The sequence below is a fragment of the Lycium barbarum genome, chromosome 12, assembly GCF_019175385.1.
Source record: "Lycium barbarum isolate Lr01 chromosome 12, ASM1917538v2, whole genome shotgun sequence".
Lineage (NCBI taxonomy): Eukaryota > Viridiplantae > Streptophyta > Magnoliopsida > Solanales > Solanaceae > Lycium > Lycium barbarum.
Genome location: NC_083348.1, coordinates 65,223,128 through 65,242,581, shown reverse-complemented (window position 1 = coordinate 65,242,581; position 19,454 = coordinate 65,223,128). Strand labels below are relative to the sequence as shown.

General features: G+C 35.7%; 3 protein-coding genes and 1 non-coding gene across 7 annotated transcripts; 2 read left to right on the top strand and 2 right to left on the bottom strand.

Moving 5' to 3' along the window:
* Positions 1-897: 897 nt before the first annotated feature.
* Positions 898-4,411, bottom strand: LOC132624356 (uncharacterized). The gene is made up of 7 exons (XM_060339149.1): positions 4,174-4,411; positions 3,972-4,089; positions 3,297-3,524; positions 2,959-3,053; positions 2,769-2,879; positions 2,359-2,530; positions 898-1,621 (listed from the first exon to the last, which is right to left on the bottom strand). Exons 1-6 carry the CDS (start codon positions 4,409-4,411, stop codon positions 2,382-2,384), a joined length of 939 nt encoding a protein of 312 aa, XP_060195132.1. The 3' UTR covers positions 898-1,621; positions 2,359-2,381.
* Positions 4,412-5,557: 1,146 nt separating this feature from the next.
* On the top strand, positions 5,558-6,628 carry LOC132624355 (uncharacterized). Its single transcript, XM_060339148.1, has one exon. It carries the CDS (start codon positions 5,558-5,560, stop codon positions 6,626-6,628), a length of 1,071 nt encoding a protein of 356 aa, XP_060195131.1.
* A 3,457-nt stretch (positions 6,629-10,085) lies between these two features.
* Positions 10,086-10,159, bottom strand: TRNAN-GUU (transfer RNA asparagine (anticodon GUU)). The gene has a single exon. It is a non-coding gene; the product is annotated as a tRNA-Asn (tRNA).
* A 715-nt stretch (positions 10,160-10,874) lies between these two features.
* On the top strand, positions 10,875-19,040 carry LOC132622733 (protein RIK). Of its 4 annotated transcripts, XM_060337385.1 has the most exons (12): positions 10,881-11,106; positions 12,119-12,335; positions 12,752-12,850; positions 12,958-12,992; positions 13,074-13,149; positions 13,916-14,011; positions 14,089-14,175; positions 14,749-14,842; positions 14,990-15,107; positions 15,249-15,744; positions 17,739-17,979; positions 18,472-19,040. In XM_060337385.1, the coding sequence occupies exons 1-12, from the start codon at positions 11,045-11,047 to the stop codon at positions 18,594-18,596; spliced, it is 1,746 nt and encodes a 581-aa protein (XP_060193368.1). In that variant the 5' UTR covers positions 10,881-11,044; the 3' UTR covers positions 18,597-19,040. The 4 variants fall into 4 exon arrangements, with proteins under 4 accessions (XP_060193370.1, XP_060193369.1, XP_060193367.1 ...); XM_060337384.1 differs by having other exon boundaries at positions 10,880-11,106; positions 14,990-15,744; XM_060337387.1 differs by lacking the exons at positions 17,739-17,979; positions 18,472-19,040 and adding an exon at positions 17,208-17,340 and having other exon boundaries at positions 10,875-11,106; positions 14,990-15,744.
* The last annotated feature ends 414 nt before the right edge of the window (positions 19,041-19,454 follow it).

Here is a 19,454-nt window from a genome sequence, read left to right as displayed (position 1 = left end):
AATGTCAAAAAAGGAGAAAAAAGATAAATAGCTTTCTAAGCCATAGAGAGGTGCCACATCACCTTGTCTATGCCTAGCTTTATATTATATATAGATTTGATGATTAATTTCGCACTTATCCATTAAGTCAAGTTAGCATACGGATTGTAACGCAATCTGATTAACTATAGGCAATCTGGACATGGTAGTGAAAGATCAATCTTAATTTTGTTGCGATTCCATGAGAGAGGAAGAAAAATAAAAAAAAATGAAAGTATCAATAATGTTACTCCACTTCATCAAAAGCAAATCTAGATCAAAGCATTTGGAGTAATCAATAAGATAGATCACTACTAAAAAAACCGGGATTTTCGACCAAAACTTTCGACCACACGAGGTCAAAAGGCCTTTATTTCGACCAATTTTTCGATCACACGCGTAGGTCGCTAACAGGTAGGTCGAAATTTTCGACCACACGTGGTTGCAATCACATTCTACCGAAATTAAGGGAAAATTATTTTCGACCACATGTGGTCGAAAAATTATTTTTATATTAAATTATATATTTAACTTTTTCGACTACGTGTGCTCGAAAACACTATTTATATTTAACTATAAAAAAAAATTATTTTCACAATTTCGACCACATGCGGTCGAAATTGTAAATTGGGCCCAGATTTTCGACCACATGTGGTTGAAATCTGGCAACCATATTGCTAAATTTCGACCACACGTGGTCGAAATTGTATTTTTCTGGGTACAATTTCGACCACATGTGGTCGAAATTGTGAAATATCTGGGCTGACTTTCGACCACCTGTGGTCGAAAATCTGAAATATTTTTTCCAGCATTTGCCTGTTTTTGACATCCCACCTGCCAATTTTCAAATAACCAAATTCATCAACCAAAACAGTTATCCAATTCATCAACAATGCAACACAACAACCATAAACAATGTTCAAACACTTGAACACTTAAACATTGTCCATTCAAACACTTAAACATCATAAACTACGTTCAAACACTTAAACATCTTAAAATTAAAAGTACTTCTAATTCAAATTAAAACTACATTCAAACTCTTAAACATAATATACATATCCATTTAAACATAGCCGAATTAGAATCCAAAAGCACACTAATCAAAAAGGTCAACGTTCGGTATTAGAGACATGATCCGTATCCTCCCCACTAGACTCATCGACAAGAGCATGATCTATGTCAGCCTGTGACCTACGTCGTCTACCTTGGGAAGGTCGGGTTGGCTAGGGGTCTGTCACCTACGAGCATCCCCAAGACACGGGGGAATCGCAAACGACCGCGAATTGAGTAAGCTATTAATTTGGGCTTGCATACCCAACATCCTGGCCTCCGAGGAATTAAGTGTTCTTGTTAGCAGGTCAACTTGATGCTTCATAGCTTCATACTCCTTAGGATCAACTGCCCCATCATCAGCAACACCTACGACTTCAAGGGCCGACGGGTATCGACGAAAGGCTCCATTAGGCATCCTATAAACTGTCCCATGCCTTGTTGGGGGAGCAACCTTCTCAATCCACTGTTGCTGTATTACTTCGTCGGTCATCGGCGTGCTCCTTGACTGAGTGGCTCGAAACTCCTCAGAGTGTTGCTGAAATTCGTTCTGAAATTGAAGGATACAATGTTAATAGTCTAATATAGTACAAAAAATATATTATTATTGTTTTGGTAAGTATAAAGAATGACTAGAAGCAACAAATATTCATACTAACTTTGCAAATTTGTAGAGACAGAAGGTATCATAAAATAAATAAAAGATGAATCATATTGACTTCAAAATAGCAGTTGAACTTCCAAAAACCCGCAGTTGTTTCAAATATCTGCTTGGATTCTATCCTAGGAGTCTTAATGAAAAATCTAGATTGAAGTGCTTTATCCCTCCATAGAATAGCAAGTATCTTCCACTTGAATGTCAAGAAACTTAATGAATCGTGTATACAAATATACAATACCTTTTATCTTCCAAAAGAGAGGAAGTGTATTTAACATTCCATGATGAGAAAACCAATATACAGATGGGTGTTTCCAGTAGAAACAATATTGTTCAAGTGTTCTTTTGATTTTCTACTGCTGAAAGAATTTTTATTTACATGCACCGAGTCACTGACAGTTGAAATTAGTTTTGAACCATTTCTCAAGTGAATACCAGCAATAATTTCCTTATAAAAACACGTCACTATGTGAATTCCAACATCCCAATCTCAAAGCAAAGAAATGGTCCTGATGATTTCATGTTACAAGAAATAAAGCACAACGGCATTTTACAATTCAAATTGCACTTCTATTCATCACACTCCAAGATGCAGTTATTGACTTACAAAATACTATTGAACAATGTACCTTGTGTATGTATACGCACTCTCTCAGTTTTTGTACTTCATGGTTTCCTTCTCAAACCCAATTGTAGGGAACTGCTTTGCATACTCCTCCACGTTGTGGCGGAGTTTTGCAATCTTAGACTGGATGGAAGCACTAGACTGTAGTGTTGTCATAAAGTCTTTCAACTTTGTTCCTGGAACAACAATGGTAAGAAATATGGTAAAGGGAGGTTTTTTTTGGTTAAGCAACTGAGGTGCCAACCTCCAAAGAGAATCATCCAATCAAGAACTAGAAAAAATGTAGTGCACATTACTCAAATTAAACGAAATGGCTGGTACTTTGAGATTCACATGCATAAAGAGTGAGATGGAAGTCTATGGACTAATATTGTGCCATTACAGGTATTCAGAAATATTTGGAAGCTTATTGACCTGAGGTTTCAGCCTTAATTTTCAATGCTATCTTCACAGCAGCATCAAAGAATTCAGCAACTTTCACAAAATCTTCCTCAATAAATTCCCTGGAAGTGAGTGCAGGAGTTCCTACATACCAATTTTCGTCAAGTTTGTATGGAAGAATAACGAAATGGTAAAGAAAATCTCATAGGGAAATATTATGTACCCATTCTGATTCCACCAGGGACCATTGAAGATACGTCTCCTGGAACAGTGTTCTTATTGGCTGCAATATGTACCGCTTCCAAAACCTTTTCAACCCTAGAACCATCAATTGAACAACAACAACATTCAATTTCAATATTTCATTCTATTTTAATTCAAATCCCTAAAAAAAATAACATAATATAAACCCCAAAACAACTATTGAACACTAAATAAAGTTATCAAATCTACTAAATATAGAAGGTAATGTAACTGATAACATGGTATTGAAATACAAGTTTGAGCACTAGTTCAATTTGGGGGTTGTGTTCATGAAATTGAGGAAGAAAAAAAAAATACCTGAGCTGGCGGCGTCTGGTGGCGACGATTGCTGGTCGGAAACAGCGGCGGCGTCTGGTGGCGACTTTTGCTGGTCCGAAATGGCGGTGGCTGCGGCGTTGACCGTCTAAGGAGGGGGTGGGGCAGTCGGGTGGTGGGATGGTAGAGAGAGGAGAGGGAGAGAGAAGAGAGTGAAAGAGAAGGGGGGAAATGAAAAGAAAATTAAAGAGACCTAGATCTGGTCTAAATCTTTTGAAATTTTCGACCACATGTGGTCGAAAATAATTAAGTCAGATTTGACCGACTTTGACTTAATTATTTCGACCACATGTAGTCGAAATTAGTTTTTTTTTTTTTTAATTAATTGTTTTATATATATATAATTTAATTATGTATAAAATGTTTTTTTCCCATTTATTATTTGAATAAAAAGTAATTTCGACCACACGTGGTCGAAATGCATTTTTCCTATTAAAAAATCGACCCGGTGTGGTCGAAATTCTATAAAAAATTAAATAAAAATTAACTTCTTCAAATTTCGACCGTCCGTGGTCGATTTTTTTTCGACCAAGAGTGTGGTCGAAATTTTTAGGTCGAAAATGCCCATTTTTTTAGTAGTGGATGACATAAATATTTTTGTTTGTAGTTTATTTTTATTACCTCTGCTTTTACAAAAATTACAAGCATAAGATATACATGTCTTTCTTGGTGCAAGATTTTGTTGAACATTCTTCTAAGCAGCTTTTCATTATTTTTGAATCTACAAAAAGTTTTGTTGAACATTCTTCTAAGCAGCTTTTCATTATTTTTGAATCTACAAAAAGTCCATCGCCACAAATTAGGTGATATTAACATAAAATATTATTAAAATAAAGAAAGTTATAAAATGAAATTATACCTTCTTTAGATTTGGAGCAATATTCAATTGAACAAGCAAGATTACAATTCAAATTTTCTGGAGAAGTCTTAATATGACATTGTTTCATACAATCGTCCCTGCAACCAGGTACTTCACAAAATATACATGCGAGTACACATTTTCCTCTGCAAGATAAGCCATTCTCACCAACAACTTTAACATTTTCTAAAAGAGTCACAATAAGAAAAAATGTCACTAGAACTTTAGTGAAATTCATAATTCGTAATAGGTTGTAGTTCATCTCCTCAATTGGATATCTTTTTCTATTGTATCTTGGATGTTTGATGAAAACAAGTAATGCTATTTATTAAAAAAAAATAGTTGAATTTAAGACATATTAAACTATAATCTGTTTATGTTCAAATAAATAAATATACTACAATCTATAATTTGGATTACATAATTTAACTTTTACGTATATTATGTAAATTCAGTTGCCTGTTCATACACATTATTGTTTAGACTGATTTTCACTTAACTAAAAAAATAAGGTTTATCTTTTTATTTACCATAATTGCAATTAGTTTGCCCATCGACAAAATTATGATCTTAAATTATTCTACACTCGTTAGAGTTTCGTTCAGATCAAGGATAAATATGAGAAATATTTATAAGAGAAAGAGAATGAATGAATCGAAAGTATAACAAATGCTAAATGTAAGATATTTCATATAGTAGAGGAGTATTTTTTACTTTTTTCCCTTGAAAAAAGTTACTATCTAAATTTGAAGTGAAAAAATAATAATTTCTGAAAGTTGAATCTAGAATTAAAGGAAAAAAAGTTGAAGATTTACGAGTGAAATTAATATTTCAATTCAATACATCTTCAAATCAATATTTCAATATACCGCTTGAAATTCAAATGAAATTAACTATTTGCAAATACTCAAAGCGAAATTATTACTATTTCCTAAAAAATGACTTCCAATATTTTTAATTCAATACATCTTGAAATTAATATTTCAATATATCACTTGATCTCTAAAATCTTAATGAGGAGAATGCAAGGTGTAATGGATGGATTAGTAGATATTGGGCAATCTGCTTTTGTACCTGGGAGAGTTATAACTGACAATATTGTGTTGAGTCATGAATTGGTCAAGGGGTATAGTAGAAAACACATTTCTCCTAGATGCATGCTAAAGGTTGACATGCAGAAGGCCTATGATTCAGTGGAATGGCCTTATATTGAACAAATACTGGAGTATTTACACTTCCCTGCTGTCTTTATCCACTGGATTATGAACTGTTTGAAGTCTGTATCTTATTCTATTGTGATAAATGGAAAACCAACTGCTCCTTCCGGGCTAAGAGAGGATTGAGGCAGGGAGATCCCATATCACCCTTCCTCTTTGTATTTGCCATGGAATATTTGAGTAGATTGCTCAAAACTCTTCAACAAGATCCAAACTTCAACTATCATCCAAGGTGTGAAAAACTTAACCTAGTACAATTTAGTTTCGCAGATGATTTGTTGCTATTCTGCAGAGGGGATGTACTGTCTGTCCAGATGCTGTTTAATTGTTTTAAGGAATTCTCAGAGGCCTCAGGTTTGAAAGCAAATTTGGAGAAAAGTTCCATTTATTTTGGAGGGGTCCCTATGGCTGATCAAGAGTCCATCCTGGAATTAACTGGATTTACAAGAGGGGAACTTCCTATCAGATATTTAGGAGTTCCATTGAGCACAAAGAGAATATCAGTGAATCAGTGCAAGCCTCTGCTTGATAAAATGCTTGGCAGAATCTCTACTTGGACTACAAAATACTTATCTTATGTTGGTAGGGTCCAATTAATTAAAAGTGTTTTGTTTTCCATACAAACCTTTTGGGCTCGAATATTTCTATTGCCGAACAAGATAATCCAAATGATAGAAGCCATTTGTCGAAGATTTCTTTGGACCGAAGGTGTTGAAGTATCAAAAAAGGCTCTATTGGCTTGGGAAAAAATGTGCTACCCTAGATCTGCAGGAGGTCTTAACATATTGGATATCCTACAATGGAATAGAGCAGCTGTATGCAAACTATTATGGAACTTGCGTAAGAAAAAAGATAAGTTGTGGGTTAAATGGCTTCACATATACTACGGCAAAGGGAGATCAATGTGGGGTCTGGTAGCTGGTAACGCTTCTTGGGTTGTAAGGAAAATTCTTAAAGCCAAGGTTTATCTTGAAAATGTAGGAATACAGGAACAAGACTTGATCCAGATGGAAAAGTTCTCCATAAAGAAGGTGTATGTCATATTGAGAGGGCCTTTCCAAAAAGTTCCTTGGAGGAAAGTGGTGTGTAACAACTTTGGGGCAGCCAAATGGATATTTATTCTGAGATTAATCATTTGTGAGAAGCTTTTAACTAGAGACAAATTAGCTACTTGGGGTATCACTGATGATACCATCTGTCCATTATGCAACCATGAAGATGAAAGCATTGCACATTAGTTCTTTAAGTGTGTTGTGTCTTCTGCTATATGGAAGAAGATTTTAAGTTGGCAAGGTATAGCTAGATCTCCCATGGAGTGGCAAAGTGAGTTGCAATGGGTCCTTACACATTCTAAAGGTAACAGTTCAGCTTCCGAAATTTACAGGATGTGTCTTGCTGGTACTGCTTATCAGATTTGGAAGGAAAGGAATGTCATGGTGTTTCAACTAAGGTAGAGGAGTATTGAAGCTATAGTGAAGCAAATTGTGCAAGAAGTGCATGGGCGTGGTGCTACTAGACCGAGGTTAAAGCAGAAATTAGATAGCATGAACTTTTATTTGCCAAAAAAAAAATATATATCACTTGAAATTCAAATGAAATTAACTATTTGCAATTACTCAAAAACAAAATTATTACTATTTGCTAAAAAATGACTTCCAGTATTTTGAGTATTACACACACACACTCTTTTATGTCATTTCATAAAAGTCTCTCAATTTATTTCTCTCCCCTTTATTACAATCATCTAAAACTCCAAAGCAAGCAACCATCGTTAATCAAATCGTTTTCCTCTACTTGTATGTTTTTTCTTAACTCATTTTTTTCCCCAACTTAGATTATGATAATTAAATTCTTAACAACGTCTCAAAAAGAATAATGGTATGTTCACAAATAGTTGACTCTCATACGAAAATCTAAAATTTCTAAATTCTTGAATCTATTACTTGGGCAAAATATTTTCCTAGGAAAATTAGCAGGACTTTAGCTACTTAGCGCAAAAATATGTCATGAGAAATTATCTAGAAAATTAATTCGCAAATACCACTTTCGCAAGTGAACAAACAAAAATAATGAAAAGAAATCTTTTATTAATCCGCAGGAAAATCCCAAGGTGACATTACCAGCAAATTTAAGTAGGACATTTTTCTAAAATTTTTTAAGGGGATATTTTATCTAGAGATTTGGTTGCGGCTATTTTAGTTGGGAATTTGTTCTTGGAGATTCACTTGAAAATTTCTTACATGGGAAATTACCAGGAAATATTTGCAAAGAATTTAGCAAGAATTTGTTTCTTGGGGATTTACCTGAGAATTTTCGTTCATGGAGATTTTGCATGGAGATTTCTTTCTTGCGATTTTAGTTTGGAATTTATTCTTAGGGTATTACCTAGGGATTTGGTTACTAGGGGATATCATAGCTACAATTATCACGCTTCAGAATGGATCGAGATTAGCAAGATTGAAATTCCCTTAGTTGTGATGACACCCAATTATTTCAAGCTATGCGAACTAAAACATTCATCAACTCAAATTGATCAAGCGGAAGTAAAGCATTAAAGTCTATAATCGAAAATATCATAAATGGAAGAATAGTTGAAATACAATACGGAAACGAAACTCAAATACTAAACCCAAGAACTGGTGATGCTTGTCATGAGAAAAATTAAGAATAGATATACAATTTATGTAATATGTACACAGTATGACGTCTTCTACTTTAATTTTCTTACTATCCTGTTGTTGTTCCTATGTATGTTTTCATAAGTGTTGTGCTTCTGCTTTACTTGAGTCGAGGGTCTATCGAAAACAATCTTTCTGCCCTCAAGGTAGGATAAGATCTGCATACATTTTATCCTCCTCATACTCTAATTGTGGGATTATACCGAGTATATGTGATATTGTTATTGTCGTTGTATGTACATAGTATGACAAAGGAAGTAAAATAAACTAAGTAGGAATAATATGGTGGCCACGACAAACAATGCAAGCGGCTCATCCTTGAAAGTTGGATCTCGATAGAAAACTCACTTGCGAATATTGCTAGTGCTGGGATCCAAACCTTCACAATAATGTGTAGAAGTGTAGTATAAGTACACTAACATGTACTAATAAGTATCGTAGGTTGTTCGCAATGTGATAGTAGCAAACTTGAAAATATCATAGAGAGCTCACAACACAGTAGTGAAAAACTTTACTAAAAAGATAACCATTATGTTTTACCTATACAAAATATTTAGAGAAATAAAAGGGAAAAGGGAAAGAAACATGTAATATAAGCATTTAATCAACACTTAATGTCACCTAAGCATTTATCGAGTTAAAACCCAAAAGGATAGATGTGTACAAATGCAAACAATCAATTAAAAGCAAGTAATTAACAATCGAGAATTGCAGTAAATATTATATTTAAAAGATCAGTGAATCATATGTACCACACTAACTCACGCTAAAAGAATTCAGCCTGTTATCATTACAGAATTAGTGCACCATCTCCTCAATTTCTATATTCACTCAATTTCTCCACCTTGTCTATTATCCTCCTTATCAAAACTCCTTCAGTAAATCTAGAAAGCATAAAGATGATGCTATTTTTGAACTCACAAAAGAGACAAAAAAGATAACCCTTTTTCATCTCGGAAAAAAGCAAAATTCACAAAAATAATTGGAAAATCCATCATCACACAATATAAAATTTGAAAATCTCTCACTATCCCTCTTTCAGTCTTGTCTCCTCACCTTTTCTCCTTCAAAATACCACCAAAGCCGACTGCCATAACTTTGGGGAAAAACGAAAAGGGGGAAGGTGAAAAAGAAAAAAATAGTGTGGTCCAACAACTATAGGTATATGGATGAAACCCTATAGTTTCAAATATCAAAACCAAATAAGTAAAAAGTTTATTTGGTTGGTTTATAAATTATAGCAAAATATTCTAATAGATAACCAAGGTGACAATTAGTGCATAAAAACATTGTAGTTACTTTTATAGGATTTATTTTTGCTTATTTTGCAACAACATTAAGTTAGTCAAACACTCATATTTTTCTTGTAAGAAAAGAAATTGATTGTTCAAGAGAAAAAAAATAAAGATTGGAGCAAATCAACTTGAGAATTCTTGTCGAGAAAAAAGTGACACTATTTACGCTCTCCTCTCACCCTCAAAAAAAGAAGGAAAAAAGAAGAGCTAAACGCTAGAATAATATAATATAACTTTTCGACCTTCATATTTCTGCACAAAGAATTTCATTTATTTATTTATTTCTTATTTTGCAGCAACATTATAGTTAATATTTCTCATATAAAAATTAAAATTGACAGTTCGAAAGAACAAAAATAAAGATTAAAGTGAATTTGCTTGATAATTAATGTCCAAAAAAGAACTCTTCAAGTAACATTTACTTTTAGATTAATTAAATCAAAAGAATAAAAAGAGTTGAATGCTAGAATAATATAATAAAAATTATAGTATGTGGATGATTCTTTTCCTTTGTAGTTCTCCACATGTTGAAAGAAAATTGTTAGTATTTGTTTATTACTTCTTTCCCAGCAGCATTAATACTAATGGCATACTGCTCATATCTTTCCTGCAAGAAATAAAATTGATAGCCACACGCTCTAACCAATAAAGATTAGAAAATGCTTATTGTCTGAAAAAAAGAAATACTCCAACTACCTCAAAAAACAAAAAATAAGAAGTTGCGCTAGAAGGAGGGCTTGAACCTCCGACCTTGTGGTTAACAGCCACACGCTCTAACCAACTGAGCTATTCCAGCTTGTGCTTTACTGGTGTATTAGAAATTAATTTTACTTATTGGATTAACTGCACGTGCATGTCACAACAAACTTGTCCTTTATCTATTGGATTAGGTCTATTTTTATCCCTTAAATATAACTCTAAACATCTTTAGTCCCCTAAATTTGCTAAAGTGAAATACTTCTTGTCCAACTAACAGGGACTACCAAATAACACTACAAAAAACACGGTAAATCAACCGACTTTTGTACCGATCGGTCCTAATTTTTTTGCACCCAAAACTAGGAACTAAAAAATGGACCAAGCTCAGTTTTTATTAGTGCTTTTTTAGTAGTCACTCTTAAGGACCAGTTTGGCCATGATAACTTTTCACTTTTTTTTGATTTTTTTATTCAGTTTATTGGAGAATTAGCATTTATCATGAAAATTCTAAATACAACTAAAAATTTATTTTCACTTTATTTGAAAATTCCAAATGAAGCTGCATTTGAAATTTAGAAAACACCTCAAACCTTATTTTCACTTTCAATTCATTCAAACGACCAAATATTAGTTGCAAAAATTATAACCAAATACGACTCCATCAAAATTTCAAATAGAGCAAAAAAAATTTGGTTTTCATGGTCAAACACCCACTTAGGAGTTGGACTAAAAGTGATCCACTTTATCAAATTTAAAGGACTAAAAATGCTCAGAGTTACATTAAAGGGATCAAAATATACCTACTCCACCAAAATAAGGGACAATCTGGACCAAGACTGTTGTCGCCTTGGCACCGAAATCCAAATTATCCAAGCCATTAAATGCATCTTAAATCTGTGTCTGTGTGAAATTTAAATCCTAATTTGGCTCCGTTAAATCAAAAGAAGCATTGCAATTGTGGGAATTATAAATTTGTTCATCAATGACGGAGGATAATTGCCCTAGAGAACCCATAGACTCCAACTCTTCATCAACCAAGCAAAGGTGCATAAAATTCTATATTTAATTTTATTTTTGAAAATATATCCACTTCAATTTAGATCTAAGTTTCCTTAATATTATTGACTTAGGTCAAAATTGAAATTTCACGCATGGTTAAATTTTGTGCGCGAACTTGCCATGAAACTTTCATGTATGATTAAATTTTGTTTGCTATCTCCTGAACGTATTTTTGATTGATTGTTGTCTGTCTACCTTCACTAGTTTGGGATTGAGCCTAGCTGATTGATCTACCTAAACCTTTTAACCTGATGCTGGAGTTGGGTTATTGTTTATTGAGTTTGAGGTTTCGCATGATTTAATCTCAATGTCCTTTTGCTCTGATGCTACACTGAAAAAGGTGGGCAGCTGAATTGCTACTACTTTGTTGACGTAAAATTGTTACTCTATAGGAAGAACCAGTATTAAGGTAATGGCAGTAGTTATCTTCGCACGCAAGGGTAGGTGTTTCCTCAGCCATTTAGAGAAGCTAAATAAATATTAGCCGGATTGTTTGCATTATGCCGCAGAAGAGGATAAAAATAAGCATTATTTGTCTCCCAAAACACTAGGTGATTTCTTTCATCTGTCCTAGCCTTGGTGGACAGAGTTACCTGGTACTTGCTGCTGGTGGGAGGTGGCAGGTATCCCGTGGAATTAGTCAAGGTGCACGCAAGTTGGCCCATACACCACGGTTATAAATAAAGCATTAAAATTTTTGTACTGGGGCCGAGTAGACCTGAATGGATATAGAGATTCACTTAAATGGCCCCAGCTAGTTTAGGATTGAGGCATAGTTGATTGATTCATCATAAATTGATTGGTTTGATGTTGGACGTACCTAAAGTAAGCCTGCCTTTTTCGGGCCTGGTACTGGCATGTGAGCTCACACAGGAGAAATTATTGATTAATATAAAAGAATGATGCTCCTAGTTAATCATCTAGGTGACAGCTTTGTAGTCTAATAAGAAGTTCCGAGTAAGCTCTTATGGTGGTATGACTTTTCAACATCTTCCAGGAAAAGGAGAAAATGGGATCAGCCAGCAGATACATTTGTTCCAGAAGGAGTAGCGGTACCTGGAATTTTTCCATTGGCAAACATGGGTTCTCTTGTTGGTATCCCACTACCTGGTGTAGCTCCAGTCTCAGGTGCTGCTTTCACGAATCCTCTTCCTGCTGTTGGTGCTACTATGATGCAGCAGCTTCCCGTCATTGTTGCCCAGAAATTAATTCAGGTAAGATCATTGGAGAAGTTGCTGCTTATTATTTTATAGTTTGAAAGTTTTTCCCTACTACTTGAGGGTTGCCACCAAGCTCTATTAGTTATTATCCAAATGCATGATTTACATATCTGCCAACATTTGCTTCTCGCTGCTTATCTTTGGGGGTGGAAGAAATTATTTTTGTTTTCAATAAACCTTTCCCAATTATCTTCCTCCTTATATCATCATCAAAAAGAAAAAAATTCTCAGGTTCACTTTCCTGCGGTTGTCTTACTGCAAATTAACAGTTAATGTGTTTGTTATGCATCCTTTGGATTTATACTGATCAGCCGTGATCTTTATGTCATTTTTCCACTATCCTTCTGCTGTTCACAATCAGCTATCTCTTTCGTTTGGGTCACTTCTGATTTTCCAATGAGTTATTGCAGCCGAAAATTCAGGATGAGTTGATAGCGAGAGAAATTGTCATTAATGATGCTGATCCGGCTGTTCGCTACAGGCTCACAAAGCGCCAAACACAAGAAGAGGTGAATATTGTTAATGGGTTTAATAAGACTAAATATGAGTCGAGAAGCAAAAATGATTATATAAAGGTTCTGCACATTATTTATTGATTATTATACTGTTTCTGCAGATTCAGAAGAGCACGGGTGCTGTGGTTATAACTAGGTAGTACATCATGAGGTCTTATATTGCTTATTGTCTAGATTTTATTTACAGTATAATAATTATTTAACCTGGCTATTACAGGGGTAAATACAAGCCTCCAAGCACACCATCTGATGGTGAAAAGCCCCTCTACCTTCATATTTCTGCTGGGGCACATGTAAGCAACTTTAGCTATTTGCGTTTAAGATGCACCATGTGGTTCAGGAAGTTCGCTGATAAAGTTTTGTGCATCACTAAATTGCATAAATGAATCATTTTTCTGCGCATTTTTAATTACTCAATACATTTGCCTTGTGTCAACTTGTTTCTCTGAGTTTAGTTTCTTTGTTTTTCCTACCATTGAAGTGGTTACCACCCATATTCTTCTGCTCCTATTCTCTAGTTTAAGAGTTCATTTACTGCTAGCTTTTTTGCCTGTTTAATCCAATATATACTACACATGACTGGAGAATCTTGAGATAGCTGTTCTCTTTAAAAGCAAAAGCTGTGTGAAGCAAATCCTATTCACATCTTCTGAACGTTTTCTATTTTCTTGTTTTTATATGTCTACATTTTTTGTCTATCCAGCCCAAATTTAATGTTCATGTTTGACTTGGCAAAGTTAGTGAGAGTTGAAAACATAAAAGTTTAAAGTTAGAAGTCCACTAATAACTTTTTGCTATCGTAGGAACAAACTTAAAGAAAAAAGTTGAGTGGAGAAACGAAAAAGGGGGCCTCTCATTAAGTTTCTGGTTATGTTGTATTTTATAAAGCACTCCCCCCTAGGGAAGTTGAACTCATCTTGGGTCACATTATGAAGAAAAAGTTGATATTCATTATAGTGGGATTTCTATCTGTAATCTTTCAAGTTTTTATGTTTTGACCTTTTACTCTACTGAGTGAAGATTACTAAGGTGTATTTACATGTACTGTGGTTGGTTCAGCTAGAAACAACAGTTGAGAGGATCAAAGCAGTTGATCGTGCTGCTGCTGCAGTGGAGGAAATGCTGAAGCAAGGTACTGTTAACAATGGATTAAAGGTAAGTAATATCTGCTGAGGTTTGACGGGACCTGATGCTAGAAAATTACTGGAACCATCTAACTCTTTTACCATCAGGTCAATCATCTGCTGAGTACCTGTGTGTACCTGGGCTTTGAGGCTGATCCGTCAGCAAATATTACAGTGCGCATTCGTGGACCAAATGTGAGCTCCCTCTATCTAGTGTTGCTGCTTTTCCCTGGTTTATTGAGTTATTGTGGTATGTTGCCTATCGCGGGTTAACTTTTTCGGAAAATTTTTAATGGATGAATTCTCGCATAGTTAAAGACATAAAATGCAAGAATCTTTTATTGTGTGATTTACTACCCAGTTGCCTTGTCAGTTTCTTCTATTTCTTGTGATTTTCTGGTAAGTTCAGATATTGAGAAAGTTCATTCAGTCGTTACTTATCTGTTATTGATCAGATGTTGGCATCAATTGTTTCTCTTTATTAATCAGATTCTGGTCTGAGTAATTAGATGATTGTTTCTTTCCAGTGGTTTCAGTGTAATCTATCCCCCTCAACCCCCCCCCCCCCCCCCCCCTCCTCCCTTCTTCCTCTTCCCTTGCTTGGCTAATTATCTCATTTGGCATGCATTATGATGTTTGATGTGCTCCTTTAAAATTTATTCTTCTTGATAGAAAGCCAAGAGATTCTAATGTTCTGAGCTCTCTCTGACATCTCGTCCATTTGGAGAGATTTTCTTCTGTTCTGGTGGTTGGCTTTTTTAACTGCAGGATCAGTATATAAATCACATTATGAATGAAACTGGAGCAACTGTATTGCTAAGAGGACGTGGTTCGGGATATCCAGATGGAGGGCAGCGTGAAGGTGCCTATTCGATTCATGATGCATTTTTTTCCCGTGCTCCATAGTTAGCGTCATAAGATTAGTTTTCAACCGTGTGCCACTGGGTCGATTTCTTGGCTATGAGAAAAGATTAGTTATTCCTCATAAATGTATTCTTTTAATGTGCAGATGTGCACCAACCTCTGCATTTACTCATTTCAAGCAATAACAGTGCAAGTCTTGAGCGTGCGAAGCTTTTGGCAGAAAATCTTTTGGATACTATTTGTGCAGAGTGTGGTGCTTCCAGGTATGCTTGTTTCTCTGAGTATATGAATTATGATTGCAACCTGTTCACTTTTCGTTCAGAAGAGGTTTATGTGAGCTGCTATTTTGTTTCTTTTGTTGGGCCGAGTCCTGAATCTTCATTTTTGCGACCGTTATTCCATAGAGTCTCTTCTTGTAAGGTTTATGGTGCTGTTCCGCCGCCACTGCAACCATTAGCTAGCGTTCAGGGTTCTGGAAGTGAATCAAAAGTCAATAACATACCTGCAGCCAATTTAGCTGCAGCAACAGCAGTTCCCGTGACTGCAGTTGGTGGTGTGACTAGTGTTGTTTCTCAGGGTACAGTGCCTCAATCTCTAGGCTCATTGCATTCTGTGCCATCTCAACCTCCCACCGGGGTCTATCCTCATCAATTAGTTACAAGTAGAACAAGCTATATTGGTTATGATGGTATATATCCCCAAGCCACTGCTCTGCAGCAAGTTGCTTTGGCTCTTAGGCAGTCGACTTATCCAGTCACTGCCACAGTAGCTCCGACAACAACAGGAGCAAGCTTCACTTCACAGACAAGTATAGGCTATGAGAAGGACAAGCGCCCTGCACAGAAGCGTAAATTTCAGGAATTGCCGGCTGCTGGAAAAGCTCAAGCAACTGTAAATCAGGTACGCTTAGTCTTGTTGACGTATACTAAGGTATAACCAGGCAATTGCCCTTTACTGGCTTTTGATGAGAAAATTATAATGGTCATTTTTGAGTCAAGTACATAAAGCCTTCATGATTGACCAGAGATGGGGAATGAACATTGAAAGTATTTCTTGTTATAATTTCTGGCAAATGAACCTAAACTGGAGTATTCAAGAGTCCTCTGTTATCTCTTTCTGCTCGCTGAGGTATGCATTGGGGCACGGCTTTCTCCAAGCCTCCAATAAGCCTTTCTTTTGGATGACGACTAAAATGGTAGATGATATCATTTCAAAAAAGGAAGGAAAAAAAAAAAATTAGTACTGTAGATTGAGGGGTACATGTATCACTAATCTGAATGGGATCAAAAGCCCCTCCAAGTACTGCTGTTTAACTATTCATTGACCATTCACTATGTGGAATCTGGCTAATCGACTGCTTGAATGAAGATATGACTAAAAAAAGATGTTGGTTTGTGTGAAACAAGTTTCCTGTAGTAGTTGTCGCCGAGAGGTCACTGAAGTTGTATTGATTCCCATTCCTCATTTGGAGGGCCTCTTCACCAACTTACGAAGTTCCTGTGATTTCTCAAAATGTTCTGAAACAAGCCTACATAAACTGTGGTACTATATGGCGTAGATATAGCCTGCACATCTGCCTCATTATATCCGAAGTTGTGTCCTTTCATTATTTCTCACTGCTTGAGTGATCTTCTGCACAGGAGTATGCTGTGTATATTATAGTATTTTTACTTTGCCTTCCACTATATAAGGGTATTGATGGTTATCAAAAAAAAAAAAAAAAAAAAAAAAATGGTATTGATGAAAGGATGAAGTGCAGCTTTTTTATTTATTTATTTATTTATTTTTATTTTTTATTTTTTTGTGATGATGTGCAGCTTGCGTAGCATGATGACTGCCAAAATCGGGATTTATCAGATTCTCCTATTTTTGAGTCTCTTAAACTTAGTGTACCCTTCACCCTACATCTTAGTTTCTATTCACCCCCACATGTGGCATCTGTACCAATGCATGGGCTGCATATTGATCTGGATCTAAAGTTCCAAAGTGCTAGTTAATTTAAAGAGCCCTTATATCCCACACAGTTATAAGAATTAGGAATTTATTGGTTTGATTTTTCTCGTTAGTTGCTTTCATTATTTTATAACATTTCCCTGTCAAATTTGGTTTGGAAGAGGGAGGGAAGGGGGATTTGTGTGTATTTAAAGAAAAGGACTTTTTTGGTTCTTATTTTAAATTTGTATGACATTGCTGTTTTAAATGGAGCATTTGAAACTCAAATTTCTAAGATATTTTTTAGTTAAAAAGCATATACGTATTTCTGGTCTAACCTTTTCTATTGATATTCCAGGTAATTTCTCTGACCTTGTATGAAGCTAACAGGCTGATAGTGGAACTCTGTTGGACCTTTGTATGTTTCACAGGATTCTGGGATATGGAGGAGGCATGGGGTTGCTGCGTTCTATTTCAGTTTTATGGTGCTGATGCAAAGATACCATGCCCCTTCTGGTTTTGGCATTCTGACAAATGTTAAATGCTAATATGAAATGCACGTTATTAACCAACTTTGCTTCAAGTACTAAAAGGGTAATAAGATCGAGCTCATAAATTCTGCCTGTGGGGCTTTCAAACAATCTCAACTTTACTCCAAAGAGAAAATGTTTTCTATTGGTATCTGTAAATATTTACATTTTCCAAACGTAATGATCTAAGCTCCTTGTAGCAAGTGATAGAAGAAAAGTCAAGTTGCATATCTTAAACTTCAAGTCCAAGTTATTCAAGTTGAGATAAATAATTCTTAGGATCATGCATTTATTTTAAACTTCCCTTGCCTGCTAATTTACAAGTAAAAGAATGTTCAAGTATGTTCTTGAAAAACTCAAAGTTTTACCTCCTTTTTCCCTGGAATTTCTAAGTTTTCTAGATGGGACTTTCCCTCCCTCTTTGGTTGCCAGAATTCATTGCAGGGTCCGGAGCTTCCAATGCTTCAGGAACGAATGTCAGATGCAGGTGATAGAGATAAAATTGGTATTCCGGCTCCGAAAAAGTTGGTTCAGCCATTATCCAGTTCAATGCTGCCGCCGCCACCTCCTAGAATGATGCCTCCACCACCACCGCCACCAAAGTTTCGATCATCATCGCAGAAAGTGCAGGAGAACAATATGGTTAATAAAGCACCATGTAAAATTGTTCCAGGTATTTGCCATCACTCAAGCCTTTTGGTCTGAAGTTTTCTATAAACTCTTGCTTGGCTCGTCTATCAGCGACCTACCTACCTTCATTGGCCCCTTCCTTTTCTTGCATTTCTTGTTACCAAGTGGAAATATGAAAACCCCTATATTCCAATTAACATCGTATAGATCGGTCAATGGTTCCATTACCTGGTGAAATTTTGCTGTTCTTCACATGGATAGGAACTACTACTTAGATCTGACTGAACTTCTTGTACCCCTTATTTCTATGTTGCACTTTTTGTTTTTATTTCAATTCTGTATTATGTTGGTCTGAGATGAGCTTAAACGGGCGAGATGTTTAGTGAGGATGCATATAGCCGACCCAATTTTGCTTGATATCAAGGCATAGTAGTAGTTGTTGTCGTTATCCGACTGAACTTGTCTGCTCCCATTTTCAGTTGAGGAATATCGATATGTTTGTATTTAATGGTATGATATAACTTGTGCATTTCAGATACTTTAGTCCAGCTAATGGAATATGGGGATGATGACGATGATGATAATGATGAAGCAACTGACGGACCTTTGAAAAGCAGCTCAAGTGTGCTAGCAGCTCCGAAACCATTCTGGGCCATTTGATAATGACCACTGCACATCTCTGCAAATTTTGGTAAAAGTTGAATGTGCACAGTTGAATGATAGTTTATAGTTGACCAGGAATTGGCTGGTGGATATTCGTTCTACTGTGATATATTTAAAATGTACCCCTCCTTTCCCATCTCCCCCCCTCAAAAAAGGGGAGGGAGGGGTGGTGGAACCAAAAGGGGAAGAGGAAAGGAGAGAAGGTTCTGTAGCATTATGCCAAGAAGGTAATACTCGAATGCAATTGATGTCCCATCTCAGAGGACTAGGTATTCATAGAGACAGCTCAACCTTGTAATTCCATTATCCTTTCCTCCTGGAAGTTGAAACCAGAAATTTATTTGCTACTGGTGCTTGTAGTTTCATCTGAAATTGTGAAGGAATTTGTCTTTACTTTACTAAAACAAAGAAATGGCAGTAGTTCCACTTTCTTTTTTTTAATCAATATGTGGACATCTGAAACTCTCAGGTAATCAGCAAGTCATGAGTGTTTATAAACGAAAAAGTTGGAACAGAACAACTCTGAGATCCAAGATTGTGTAACTCTACCGGCTGTAACTTATTATGGGAACTAGAGCCTGTTTGGATGGGCTTAAAAAAAGTAGCCAGCTTATAAGTCAAAAAAAAAAAAAAAGGGAAAAGGACACTGTTTGTCCAATAGCCCAAAGTAATGTCACATTTGGCTAATATTTGAGCCTAATACCCTCAAGAGTCTGCTCGGCCCAAAATAATGCCAAAAAATGGCCGGTCGGCTCAAAATAATGCCTAGGCTGGCCGGCCCAACAGCACAGGCTGCTACAGCATACATACATACATGTTGGAATTATAGATACACTTTATATACAAGAAGTATAT